This window comes from Phyllobates terribilis, unplaced genomic scaffold (genome assembly GCF_046119375.1).
Source record: "Phyllobates terribilis strain yellow unplaced genomic scaffold, ASM4611937v1 Scaffold_1__5_contigs__length_1240528914, whole genome shotgun sequence".
Classification (NCBI taxonomy): Eukaryota; Metazoa; Chordata; class Amphibia; order Anura; family Dendrobatidae; genus Phyllobates; species Phyllobates terribilis.
Window position 1 is genome coordinate 391,137,675 of NW_027362761.1, and position 14,274 is coordinate 391,151,948.

The 14,274-nt window shown below is 43.3% G+C and overlaps 1 protein-coding gene across 6 annotated transcripts in view; it reads right to left on the reverse strand.

The window, feature by feature from the left end:
• CTXN3 (cortexin 3) overlaps nt 1–14,274 on the reverse strand; it is a 207,239-nt gene that overhangs the window by 95,179 nt on the left and 97,786 nt on the right. Inside the window, exon 1 of one of the 6 annotated variants that reach the window (XM_073654859.1) lies at nt 12,876–13,603. The exons of the other annotated variants lie outside the window; for them this stretch is intronic. Coding sequence (XP_073510960.1) covers nt 12,876–12,906 — 31 coding nt within the window. The 5' untranslated portion in view covers nt 12,907–13,603. Of the gene's footprint in view, nt 1–12,875; nt 13,604–14,274 lie in introns of those variants that run through there. 6 annotated transcript variants of the gene reach the window in all.

Genomic DNA, 14,274 nt, shown 5'->3' on the forward strand with positions numbered 1-14,274 from the left:
CACACTCAAACTGTTTTTTTTTTTAGATACAAATGGCCCAAAATGGATAATACAGAGGTTTGAACCGTGGAAGTGCAAAACAACACTTCTGTTTCTCTAGCCTACACCAGACTATTTTCAACAGTTATATTTGTGTCTGAAAAATCAGAGACACGCTTTTTTTTGGGGGGGGAGGACACACCAAAAGGTTAATAAGACGGGTATTTGTACAGTGTGAAGGAGGAAAAAAAAAGGAGGATTTAGATGAAAAAAAAAGGATTTTTCATGGCCCCCGACACCTGGTGCTAAGTCCAGCAATTTCAGCAACAGGATCACACAGGACTGTAATGCAGCGTTTGCTGGTATAACCACTGTGTCTCCTATACAGCCTGCCTGCCTGGTATCTGGGATGGATATTAGTCCTGAAAGGACTGTTTGTTTGTTCTGGCAGCCTTTACAGACCCTACACTAACTATTTCGCAGTTTATATCTCTCCCTAAATCAGCAGCGCTGTCCCTACACTGTCTAATCCGGAGCGACTGTGTCCAAGATGGCGGCGCCCGGTTTTAAATACTCGAGGTGACGCTGTGCGGCCAGCCAATCACTGTAATGCCCACAACCAACATGGCTGCAGCATTACAGTGACTGGCTGGCAATCCCTGCATGTTCATTGGCTCTGAAAAGAGCGCCAAACATGGAGGGCGGAGACCCGAGCTCCCGCCCGAGTAACCCGGAAATGCTCGGTGCTCGCCGAGCATCCTGAGTAGCGTGATGCTCGGGCGAGTACCGAGCAGTGTCGAGAATGTTCGCTCAACACTAAAATTGACCAATACAAGATGGTCAAGTCTCGCCTGGAGACACGCCGAGCTGAAGGGAGTTGCTTCTACTGTGGCAGTATAGAGCATCTGATCCGTTCCTGCCCAGTGAGGCCGGGAAACTCCAGTGTCTAGGACCGCTCGGAGAGGTCGTCCTAGGCAAGAGTAAACCCTCTCCATCTTTGACTCTGTCTGTTTCCATTTCCAGTGGTGAGACCCGTTTCTTCGAGACAGCCCACCTGGATTCCGTAGCCGCTGGGAATCTCATTCAACAGGCCATCGTGGAGCGTTACCAGATTCCTACCGTACGTCTGGCTGAACCATTGGCGGTTGCCTCTGTGGATGGGAAGCTTCTCCCAGAGACCATCTTGCTTGTCACTGTACCTGTAACCCTTCAGGTAGGAATGCTGTACTCAGAGAAGATCTCCTTTCATGTGCTGTCCGGTCTCTCTCACTCCCTCTTCCTTGGTCTACCCTGGTTACAAAGACATGAGCCCATCCTGAATTGGAGATCTGGTGAAGTGCTCCGTTGCGGTCTGGAATGCCATGAGCCCTGTCTTGTTCTGGTTCGTCTTGCTCGACCCCCGTCTAGTCCAGCTAATCTACCTGGTCTGCTGGCACCCTACTTGTCCTATGCAGATATCTTTGACAAAAAGGAGGCTGGTACCTGGTGCTTCTCCTCCCCGTGGGCGAATCTACCCTTTGTCGCTGGTCGAGACCCTTGCCGTGTCTGAATACATAGAGGAGAATCTTGCTAGGGGATTTATCCAGAAATCCTCCTTCCCGGCTGGAGCAGGATTCTTCTTCGTCAAGAAGAAAGACATCTCTCTACATCCCTGTATCAATTACAGGGGCCTTAACCAGATCACCATCAAAAATAAGTACCCCCTGCCTCTCATCTCGGATCTGTTTGATGTCCTTAAAGGCGCTAAGATCTTCACCAAGCTCGATCTTCGTGGGGCATACAATTTGGCCCGGATTCGCCAGGGAGACGACTGGAAGATGGCACTCAACACCCGGGATGGTCACTACGAATACCGCGTGATGCCCTTTGGTCTCTGTTATGCTCCAGCCATCTTCCAGGAGCTGGTCAACAGCATCTTCCGAGATCTCCTATATTCTTGCGTGGTGGTGTACCTGGACGATATCTTGGTTTTCTCTCCGGATCTGCCCTCACACCGGAGGGATGTTAGTCAGATTCTGCTGAGGCTCCGGAAGAATCGACTATATGCTAAATATGAGAAATGCCTCTTTGAGCAGACCTTTCTGCTGTTCCTGGGCTATATTATCTCCGAGACTGGTCTGTGGATGGATCCCGAGAAGGTGTCTCCCGTCTTAAAGTGGCCCTGACCGGAGGGGTTGAAGGTGATTCAGCGATTCCTGGGCTTCACAAAATATTACCACCTCTTCATTCCTCATTTCTCCTCCCGGACTGCTCTGCGCTCACCCGTAAAGGAGCAAATCCCAGGGAATGGACTTCCGAAGCAGAGAAGGCCTTCGTCTCCCTTAAACAAGCCTTCTCCTCCGCTCCTGTGCTACACCGTCTGGATTGCAACAAGCAGTTCTTCCTGGAGGTTGGTGTTTCCTCCTCCGGGGCAGGAGCAGTGCTCACCCAGAAATTCTCGTCCGGGAGAATAGTGACCTGCGGCTTATTCTCCAAGCTCTTCTCCTCATCCGAGCGCAACTACTCCATAGGAGATCGAGAGCTGCTGGCCATCATATTAGCGCTGGAGGAGTGGCGCTATTTGCTTGAGGGGGCTCTACACCCGGTGGTCATCTACACTGACCACAAGAACCTCGCTTGGAGGTCCGCGTCAGGCCAAGTGGTCTCTATTCTTTGCCCGATTCTGCTTCACTCTGCACTACCACCCGGCGGACAAGAACATTAAAGCTGACACTCTATCCCGCTCATTCCTGTCTTCTGACCAAGAGGAGGAGCCTCTACATATCATTGACCCCTCCAAAGTAATGACTGTTGCTCTGGTTGATCAGTCTCATCTTCCACCCATTAAGACCTTTGTAGCGGTTCCAGATCGAAAGAAGGTTCTACTCTGGGGCCATTCATCCAAACTAGCCGGTCATGCTGGCCAGAGGAAGACCTTTCTGCTCGTCGCCCGATATTACTAGTGGCCTTCCCTGCGTAATGATGTTGCGGACTTTGTCGCGGCTTGTTCCTCTTGTGCCCGTAACAAGGTTCCCAGGCACCTTCCAGCCGTCTGTCTTCTTCCTCCTCCTGTGCCTTCCACTCCGTGGCAACACATTGCAATGGACTTCATCACGGGTCTCCCTGTTTCTGCCAGTTGTACTGTCATTTGGGTGGTCGCCGACCGCTTTTCTAAGATGGCCCACTTCATCCCTCTGCCTGGTCTTCCGTCTGCATCTGTGCTGGCTAAGGACTTCATCCATCACATCTTCCGTCTCCACGGATTACCCCTCCACATTGTCTCGGATCACGGAGTTCAATTCACTTTGCGCTTCTGGAGAGCCATGTGCAAGCTGCTGGATGTCTCTTTGGATTTCTCTTCTGCTTATCATACTCAGTCCAATGGTCAAGTGGAACGTATCAACCATATCCTTACCAAATTTCTTCAGCACTTTGTCAACGCTCACTATAGTGATTGGGTTGAGCTCCTGCCCTGGGCCGAGTTCTCCTATAACAACCATGAGAGCGAGTCTTCTACTAAATCCCCGTTTTTTGTGGTCTACGGTCGACACCCCCCCGATTCCGTTTCCCGTCTCCTGTTCAGTGGACACTCCTGCCGCGGAGTCTCTTGTCAGTGAATTTTCGGCTATTTGGGAAGACACTAGATCTGCACTTCTACAGTCCTCCGAGTGGATGAAGAAACATGCTGATAAGAGACGTCTGGATCCTCCTCATTTCCGTCCGGGAGACAAGGTCTGGCTTTCCTCCAAATATGTCCATCTCAAGATACCTTCTTATAAGTTGGGTCCGCGTTTCATCGGTCCGTTCGAGGTTCTGAACCAAATCAATCCCGTGGCTTACAAGCTGAAACTCCCGGTCACCTTACGGATTCTCAACTCCTTTCATGTATCCCTCCTCAAACCAGTTGTTCTTAATTCATTCTCTGATGATCCAGGTACCACCCCAGCTCCAGTCTCTTTGAGGTAGAAAACATTTTGGCAACCAAGAGGGTAAGAGGAAAGACTTTCTTTCTTGTGGATTGGAAGGGGTTTGGCCCGGAGGAGAGGTCTTGGGAACCCAGGGAGAACATTCATGCCCCTCATCTTCTTAAAAAATTTCTCGCGGGCCTAAAGAAGAGGGGATGTAAAGGGGGGTACTGTAAATCGGCGTCTCTGCCCAGCAGAAGGCACCTCACCCCCACGATCCCGGTCCCACGTCTTCCTGCTCCCCTGCTGCTGCTGTGGGGCACAGCGCACGCAGCTTCCCGGGCACTATGCTTAGGGCGCGCGCTCCCTCCCTCTTAAAGGGGCCACGCGCGCCGTCCTAAAGAGTCCCCGACCAATGGCCAGAGGACTTCTCCTATATAGGGCACCTCCTCCAAAATGCAGGTGCCTGTGCAAGGTTGTTGTTTTGTGTGCTAACACTTTCCTCAGCCTGTCAGTCCTGCCCGCCAGTCTGTCTAACAGTCCAGCCCACCAGTCTGTCTAACAGTCCTGCCCGCCACCTGCCAGTTACTTGCCGTGCCCACCAGCCTGCCTATCTGGAGCACCTGCCAGTAACCTGCCATGCCCGCCAGCCTGCCTACCTGGAGCACCTGCCAGTTACCTGCCGTGCCCGCCTGCTTGCCTACCCGGAGCACCTGTCTGGCTATCTGCCGTACCAGCCTGCTTATCTACCCGGTCCACCCGTCAGCCTTCCTGCCATGCTCATCCACTGTACTTGTCAGCTCCTGTCATCTGACCCGTGGAAGTCAACTGCTCTAACACAAGGTCTGTCCCAGAGTGGTACCTGGTTCACATGCCCGGTCCCTCCCTGGTTCACGGAGTCGACTAAACCGCCGTGTGACCTGGGTCGGTCCGAGTAGGCACTTAGTTACGCCCCTCTGGTCTCTCCTTGTACCGAAGCACAAAGGTTCCACCAGCCGGACCCGTAACAAAATGCTGTCTTCCACTCATCTACCTTCCTAATTCAGAGCAGGTTATATGCCCCCCTAAGATGTAGCTTGGTGATTCCATGTGTGCCCAACAGCTGGTTGTAGAAGTCAGGTATGATTGGCATTGGCATATAACATGGCTATCCAATGTTTTATCTGATAGCTCTCGGCCCAATGTCAAACTATGGGGCAGCGCAGATGTGCAATTATCTTCTCATGCTGAATCAGCATGAAAAAACAATTGCGGCATGCTGCGATTGGCAGCGAGACGGCTCACACACACCCATACAAGTCTATGGGTGCGTGTGAAACATTGGACTGCACTCAGATGTCATCCCAGTAGTGCAGTCTGATATACGCCGAGACAGGCAATGGAGGAGATGGAGAAATTACTTCCCCGTCTCCTCCGCACATGGGCTGTGATTCTCTCATGCGAGAGGATGGGAGCACAGAGCACTGACACTCGGCTCCCACTCGCAGCAGTATCATTAGCATATCGCATCCGATGCTAGTGTGATTCTAGCCTTAGTGATATAATTCACCACAGCCTGAGTGAAAGGTGAATTGTCAATAGGAGTAACTTTCATAGGAAAACATCATTTTAGCAAGGGTACAACAAGGTTTTTTGCCACTTTGGCATTAACAAAATCAGGAGGGACAAAAGATTAGACATAGTCAGGACAAAGCTGAGTCAGTAACAGGATATCCACAGGAACAGCACAAGAGGTGTCTGAAATAACTGAGCTCAATATCTAACAATCACCCACAGAGTGCTAGGAGACTAAGTAAATTGCCCCATTGGGAGGTGATTACACCTTATGACTTTTCGGATAGTACACATCTATAGCCTGGCTTATGACACCACACGTTGGCAGCACAGTGGCTCAGTGGTTATCACTGCAGCATTGCAGCACTGGGTTCCAGGGTTTGAATCCCATCAAGGACAACATCTGCAAGGAGTTTGTATGTTCTACTCGTGTTTGTGTGGGTTTCCTCCGGGTTCTCCGGTTTCCTCCCACATTCCAAAGACATACTGATAGGGAATGTAGATTGTGAGCCCCATTGGGGACAGCCATGATAATGTATGTAAAGCGCTGGAGAATATGTTGGCGCTATATAAAAATAAAGATTACCACTTTTACACATGATATACTTCTTTGCAATCTCCTCTTTGCTTCTTTTCAGTCTCCATCTTGATTCCTAGATTTTACCATGCATTTTATTTCTCTGTGTTCTGCTCTAACACATAAGTACAGCAACACATAGGCAGTCAGAGCCAGTACTATATCTGCATGCTGTTGTAATAGTATTATTATTCTCCTGTTCTATATTCTTCTAAAAAAGCTGATACATTATAAGTATGCAGTCATGGAGCCTGAATTGTGATCTCTTACATTATAACTATGTGACAGGAGCTGTCTAGTCATTATCAGTAACTATATTAGGAGTTTTTACCTCCTCCTATGAAGAACTTCAGTGCTAAAGTCCATGCAATTTTATCACTGGTAACTGAGATGATTGCCGCCTTCAAAAACATAAAGGCAAGTAATTCTCAAGGGGTCAACAGAATATCACATGACTTAACTGAGAAGAAGGAAGCCATGAATTTTCAGATAGATAGAAAGAAAGAAAGGTAATATTAGTCAAATTATATACAGTACAGACCAAAAGTTTGGACACACCTTCTCATTTAAAGATTTTTCTATATTTTCATGACTATAAAAATTGTACATTCACACTGAAGGCATCAAACTATGAATTAACACATGTGGAACTATATACTTAACAAAATAGTGTGAAACAACTGAAAATATGTCTTATATTCTAGGTTCTTCAAAGTAGCCACCTTTTGCTTTGATGACTGCTTTGCACACTCTTGGCATTCTCTTGATGAACTTCAAGAGGTAGTCACCGGAAATGGTTTTCCAACAATCTTGAAGGAGTTCCCAGAGATGCTTAGCACTTGTTGGCCCTTTTGCCTTCACTCTGCAGTCCAGCTCACCCCAAACCATCTCGATTGGGTTCAGGTCTGGTGACTGTGGAGGCCAGGTCATCTGGTGTAGCACCCCATCACTCTCCTTCTTGGTCAAATATCCCTTACACAGCCTGGAGGTGTGTTTGGGGTCATTGTCCTGTTGAAAAATAAATGATGGTCCAACTAAACGCAAACCGGATGAAATAGCATGCCGCTGCAAGATGCTGTGGTAGCCATGCTGGTTCAGTATGCCTTCAATTTTGAATAAATCCCCAACAGTGTCACCAGCAAAGCACCCCCACACCATCACACCTCTTCCTCCATGCTTCACGGTGGGAACCAGGCATGTAGAGTCCATCCGTTCACCTTTTATGCGTCGCACAAAGACACGGTGGTTGGAACCAAAGATCTCAAATTTGAACTCATCAGACCAAAGCACAGATTTCCACTGGTCTAATGTCCATTCCTTTTGTTCTTTAGCCCAAACAAGTCTCTTCTGCTTGTTGCCTGTTCTTAGCAGTGGTTTCCTAGCAGCTATTTTACCATGAAGGCCTGCTGCTCCTCTTAACAGTTGTTGTAGAGATGTGTCTGTTGCTAGAACTCTGTGTGGCATTGACCTGGTCTCTAATCTGAGCTGCTGTTAACCTGCGATTTCTGAGGCTGGTGACTCGGATAAACTTATCCTCAGAAGCAGAGGTGACTCTTGGTCTTCCTTTCATGGAGCGTTCCTCATGTGATACAGTTTCTTTGTAGCGCTTGATGGTTTTTGCAACTGCACTTGGGGACACTTTCAAAGTTTGCCCAATTTTTCGGACTGACTGACCTTCATTTCTTAAAGTAATGATGGCCACTCATTTTTCTTTGCTTAGCTGCTTTTTTTAGCCATAATACAAATTCTGACAGTCTATTCAGTAGGACTATCAGCTGTGTATCCACCCGACTTCTGCACAACACAACTGATTTATAAGACAAGAAATCCCACTTATTAAACCTGACAGGGCACACCTGAGAAGTGAAAACCATTTCCGGTGACTACCTCTTGAAGCTCATCAAGATAATGCCAAGAATGTGCAAAGCAGTCATCAAAGCAAAAGGTGGCTACTTTGAAGAACCTACAATATAAGACATATTTTCAGTTGTTTCACACTTTTTTGTTAAGTATATAATTCCACATGTGTTAATTCATAGTTTTGATGCCTTCAGTGTGAATGTACAATTTTCAAATTCATGAAAATATAGAAAAATAAATGAGAAGGTGTGTCCAAACTTTTGGTCTGTACTGTATATTCGGGAATTAGTTCAGCTGACTTCAAGACATCCCTTGTACAGCCCATGTTGTATGGACTGGCCACAGTTCTCCTGACCTGGACTCAATAGCCTCATATGTGCCTATTCGGTTATGGAGACCTTTAGCAAGTCTATGCAATGTAGTCCATATTTAGACCATGTTTCACAGATATGTTAATGAGGTCTAACAAAATGAAAACAAAAATCAATGGACTGCTACTTTAAATGAGATGATAGTGACCCTTTAATGACAATCATGTTGGCTGCTGAAAGAGTTTTGTTGGATTAGAAATGTGAAGACTGACATGAAATAAAACTTATAATCAGAATAATATGAATTGACCATTCTAACATACAGACTAAAACTTATGTGCAGTTATATATTTAGATCAATATCTAATGTCTGGTTTAATATTCAGACACACATGTAGTGTCCACTTCAATATGCAGACAATATTAGTAGCAAACTTAATATGCAGACCACATCTAATAACTTTATGAAAATTCAGACCACATCTGGTGTCCAGTAAAAATACAAAGTAAGTCATATCGTGTCACATAGGAGAATAGAGGAATATCTAAGTATATATTGAAAGACCAGTTAAATATATGAACTTACACTTTTTGTCAAATGTAAAGAGTAAGTAAGCTTTACTCCAAATCTGATCCGATGTGTTGCACTTATCAATGGATCTGCTAGTTATTCTGAAAGATTACTAGCATGATGAAAATAGATATTGCAGAAAAACCATGAAATACAGTGGCATGAAAAAGTTTGGGCACCCCTGGTCAAAATTACCATTATTGTGAACAGTTAAGCAAGTTGAAGATGAAATGATCTGATGTCTAAAGATGACACATTTTTTTTTGTGTTTTAGGCAAAAAAAGCTTATATTGTCCCTTATTATATTTTAAAAATGACAAAAAAGGAAAATGGGCCAATGCAAAAGTTTGGGCACCCTTGGAGATTTGTGTGCTCAGATAACTTTGACCAAGGTTTCAAATTTTAACTAGCCTTTTAGTGTTATTGCTTGCTTCCTGTCATCATTAGGAAAGGTCAGGTGATGCAAATTTCTCAGCTTTATAAAAACTCAGCCTCCTCTAATCTAGTGCCAAAAAACAGCAGCCATGGGTTCTTCTAAGCAGCTGCCTAGCACTGTGAAAATGAAAATGGTGGAGGCCCACAAAGGAGGATAAGGCTATAAGAAGATAACAAAGGGGTTTCAAGTTGCCCTTTCCTTAGTTTGAAATGTAATTAAGAAATAGAAGTTAACAGGAACAGTAGAGGTCAAGATAAGGTCTTGAAGACTGAGCAAAATTTATGTGAGAGCTGCTCGTAGGATTGCTAGAGAGACAAATCAGAACCCTTCAGAAGAAAAAGACCTTCAGAAAGATTTAGCAGACTCTGGAGTTGTGGTACATTGTTCTACTATTCACCTGCACAAATATGGCCTTCATGGAAGAGTCATCAGAAGAAAACCTCTCCTGCGTCCTCACCATAAAATTCAGCGTCAGAAGTATGCAAAAGAACATCTAAACAAGCCTGATGCATTTTGGAAACAAGTCCTATGGACTGAGGAAGTTAAAATAGAACTTTTTGGCCACAGTGATCAAAGGTACGTCAAAGATTAAGCATTGGGGTGGGTCAATCATGCTTTGAGGTTGTGTTGCAGCCAATGGCATGGGGAATATTTCACGGGTAAGAATGGATTCAATGAAATTTCAACAAATTCTTGATACAAACATACTTGTAATACCATCTGTAAAAAAAAGCTGAAGTTGAAAAGAGGATGGCTTCTACAAATGGATAATGATCCTAAACACACATAAAAATCCACAATAGACTACCTCAAAAGGCGGGAACTGAAGATTTTACAATGTCCCTCACAGTCTACTGATCTGAACTTCATTGAAAATCTGTGGCTAGACCTCAAAATAGCAGTGCATGCAAGACGACCCAGGAATCTCACAGAACTGAAAGAATTTTCCAAGGAAAAATAGATGAAAATCCCTCAAATAAGAATTGAAAGACTCTTGTCTGGCTACAAAAAGTGTTTACAAGCTGTGATACTTTCAAAAGGGAGTGCGGCTAGGTACTAACCATGCAGGGTGCAAACTTTTGCATCGGCCCATTTTACTTGTTGCAGTTTTTAAAATGTAAAAGATGAAAACATATATATAGATTTTGCCTAAAATACAAAGGAAATGTGTCATCTTTAACTTTAGGCCTTTTAGAGATCATTTCATCTTCAACTTGCTTAACTGTTCACAATAACAGTAATTTTGACCAGGGGTGCCAAAACTTTTACATGCCACTGTATGTCCAGAATGCACAACTTGTACTGTTGTACACTTGTACCCTGCATGCTGGAACAGGTTCTGTGAATTTCAATTATTAGTGTTTAAAAATGTATGGATTACAGAATTTTAGAGCTTTCAATCAGCTGATTACCTTTAGCTTGAAAACTTGCATCACATACATCTTTGATTTGCCATTTATTTGTACAGCTAGAGGTGACTTATCCCACCCTTTCTTTCTCATATAAAATAATTAGACATTTCTATATAAAAGTGCAAGGTTCAATCACTCTTTCCCCAACATCCGCTATATATGTTTGTCAGAAACCAGTAACTGTTGTAATGAGCAGCTTCAGCAGCTGAGCCCCCTCCATTGGCAGTGGGTGCCTGCTGTGTTATACAGACACCCTTCAACAACTGCTGTGATGGGAGATAAATCTGATGATGGCAATTTAACCCCTTTGATGCTGCTGTCAATAGTAACCAAGTGCCATTAAAAATGCAACTGTAAAAAAAACTAGACCTCATATGGTAATGTTGACTGAAAAATAAAAAGGTAGAGCTCTTGGAAAGCAGGGAAGAATAAAGAAAAGCATTGAAATAAGAAATTCCTGTGTCTAGAAAGAGTTAATACAAGCTTTTTGTCCCTCTGACTGATGTATTTACAGGTAGATGCCATTGCACATTTAGGATACATGATATGAGTGACTGTGTCAGATATGTGTCAGATAATCTGTGATCCGATCTGTGTCAGATAATCTGTGATCAGATCTGTGTCAGATAATCCGTGATCAGATTTGTGGCAGATAATCCATGATCAGATCTCTGTCAGATAATTCGTAATCAGATGTGTGTCAGATAATCTGTGATAAAATCTGTGTCAGATAATCTGTGATGAGATCTGTGTCAGATAATCTGTGATGAGATGTGTTAGATAATCTGTGATGAGATCTGTGTCAGATAATCTGTGATGAGATCTCTGTAAAATAATCTGTGATGAGATCTGTGTCAGAGAATCTGTGATCAGATCTGTGTCAGAGAATCTGTAATGAGATCTGTGTCAGATAATCTGTGATGAGATCTGTGTCAGATAATCTGTGATGAGATCTGTGTCAGATATTCTGTGATCAGATCTCTGTCAAATAATCTGTGATCAGATCTGTGTCAGAGAATCTGTGATCAAATCTGTGTCAGATAATCTGTAATGAGATCTTTGTCAGATAATCTGTGATCAGATCTGTCAGATATGTGATCAGATCTGTGTCAGATAATAAAAATATTGAGGATATTTTTTAATTTATTTATTAATTAACGACCATAGGATGAGACTGCTAGTTGGTGAAAATGGAGTTTTACTTTTTGAAATGGGGCACATAACTACATATACTTCAGTTTATGCCATACACAAGGCGTAGTAGACACATTTCTATTCCTTAGCTCACCTGAAGCATGATGTATTTTTATAACAATATTTTGCACCAAAATAAATATTAAAAAAATAAATTGGGCTAATTTTGAACCGGCATGTGCAATTTCTTAGTAAATTCCCCCCATTGTCTGTAATATTTCAATGAATCTATATCAAAGTCAATCTTGTAAAAAAAAAATAAAACAACAACAAACATGAGACAAACCCTTTTGTTAACATGGAAAAAAATGAATTTTACTTTTCAACGTAGAATTTATATGCATATCAATATGGCTGTTGAGTTTCTAGCACTATGTGTTACAGACAATATAACTGGAATACCCAATGTCAATGTAAAGCATTCAAATACCTTATATACATGGTAATTATGGTTCTATTTCATAACTCACTTCTGCTTCTTATCATAACCTAACCAAATGTACTATAACTATGAGAATGATAGCACTTTTTCCTGTAAAGACTTGGCAGATTGTTTCTGGTAAAATCATGGAAGGAAATATCATAGTGCATCTTTTCCAATGTATAGTCTCTAAACAATTATTAATGACATATTTATAATGGACTTGTCACACATATGCAAAGTGATCAACAGGGATAATAGTAAATAATAGCAAACTCTATCCTGTAAGTAGTAAGTGATGGAAAGTAACCATTAGGATCATTATCATGCTACTGTATCCCAAAACTTTGGTGCTCTGGGTATTCCAAGTACACATATTTAGTAATGTCCTGCCAGTACGACTGTCACGAATAGGACACATCAGATAGATAGATATATATATATATATATATATATATATATATATATATATATATATATATATATACATAAAGAGATGCAGAGAATCACATAGACTCCCATTCTCATATGTTGCCAGTGTTCTTGCCAGGAGATATGAATATCTTCTATCAGTCACGATACAATGAGTCATGCAGATGAACCAAATAATACATAGAAAGTGAGAAGAATAAAATGTATATCAGATGTTGACACGCTTCAACATTCACCGGTTTACCTTGTTCTAGACGATAGAAAACTCGGTCCATTCCCAGGCGTATCAGTTATTTGCGAACATCTTCAAGTGTCATTCTTGCCGTTTTCCACCCATCAAAGTAAGAACAGCTTATAACCCGACATTTTGGCTACTGTGTTAGTAAAGCAATAAAATGGAAGTAACTTTTATGTAGTCTTAGTCCTTAATGCTAGATGTCACGAGCTGATGCTGCTCCATGTTCTGAAAAGCAGAGGCTGATTTCCTTTCTATCTCAGCAGCCCGTCGCTTCAATGTATTCCGTAGATGAGAAGCAGTTGTGCAGCCTGTCTGAAATCCTCTTCAGAAGGACATTGAAATTCACCAGCAGTACAGACTTCGCAGGGTATTCCCACACCATACACAGCCATGCGTTTATAAAATCTACCTCTCCCACTTTATTGATTACTGTCAGCAATCAGTTGTTTTTTTTTCATTCCAATTAGCACTCATATACCGACGAGACTTCATGTTGATCCCTTTTTGTGTTCTTCAGTCCTATCCACGAACATATCATTGAAGCATATAGGGCGCGTCACTTTCTATGGCTATAAAAATTAAATTGGAAAGAACTTAAGGATTGATTGTGCATGCAAAAGGATGCCACTCACAGTCCGCAGCCTCCGTCAGCACTACTGAACTGTAAGACACATTCAGATTCCAATTACTTAGTGGTTGTTGCTCGTCCACAGGTGTCTAACTACAAGGATGCAGAGAATGGCGTATTTCCTGGTCCAAACACCCTTGGGAAAATATAACATAGGCTACTCCCTTTCATATAATTATATTACATGCTGCAGAGTAAAACAATAGGCTGTCCATTGATGCCGACTGTATCACCCCATAAACCAGGATTTAAGTCTTCTGTCAAGCAAGAAGACAATAAATTCTTACCTAATACATATTACAGTGCACACAACACAGGCAACATAATAATCACCTAGGCAGGATAACACTGCAACTATTTTTTATTCATTACATCCATGGTTTTACAGCAGTTCCAGGTAAATGGCCAAAATACATTACCCCCAGTCCACAAGATCCCCTCCCTAGGGTGGTAATTCCACTGTCCCTGTACCGGGCGGTAATTCCACTGTCCCCGTACTGGGCCATACTCCCTGTCTCCCAACTTTTGGTTGGCCCACAGATTTCGTACCTCCTGCCGGTATAGTCTGCAGTCACAGTCCACGCTCCTCCTGACGACAGTTAAAACAATAAAAACACAGGTATCCACTAGCAACAGTCCTTAAGAAAGATCATGAAATCCAGATGACAGATCCCACAAATGTAGCATGTTTATCCAGCCCAGCTGGCAACCGATCTCTAAACTCCATAGGCCATCCATTCATGGGCTCCAGGACCTTAACTTAGATCCTGTCCCTTC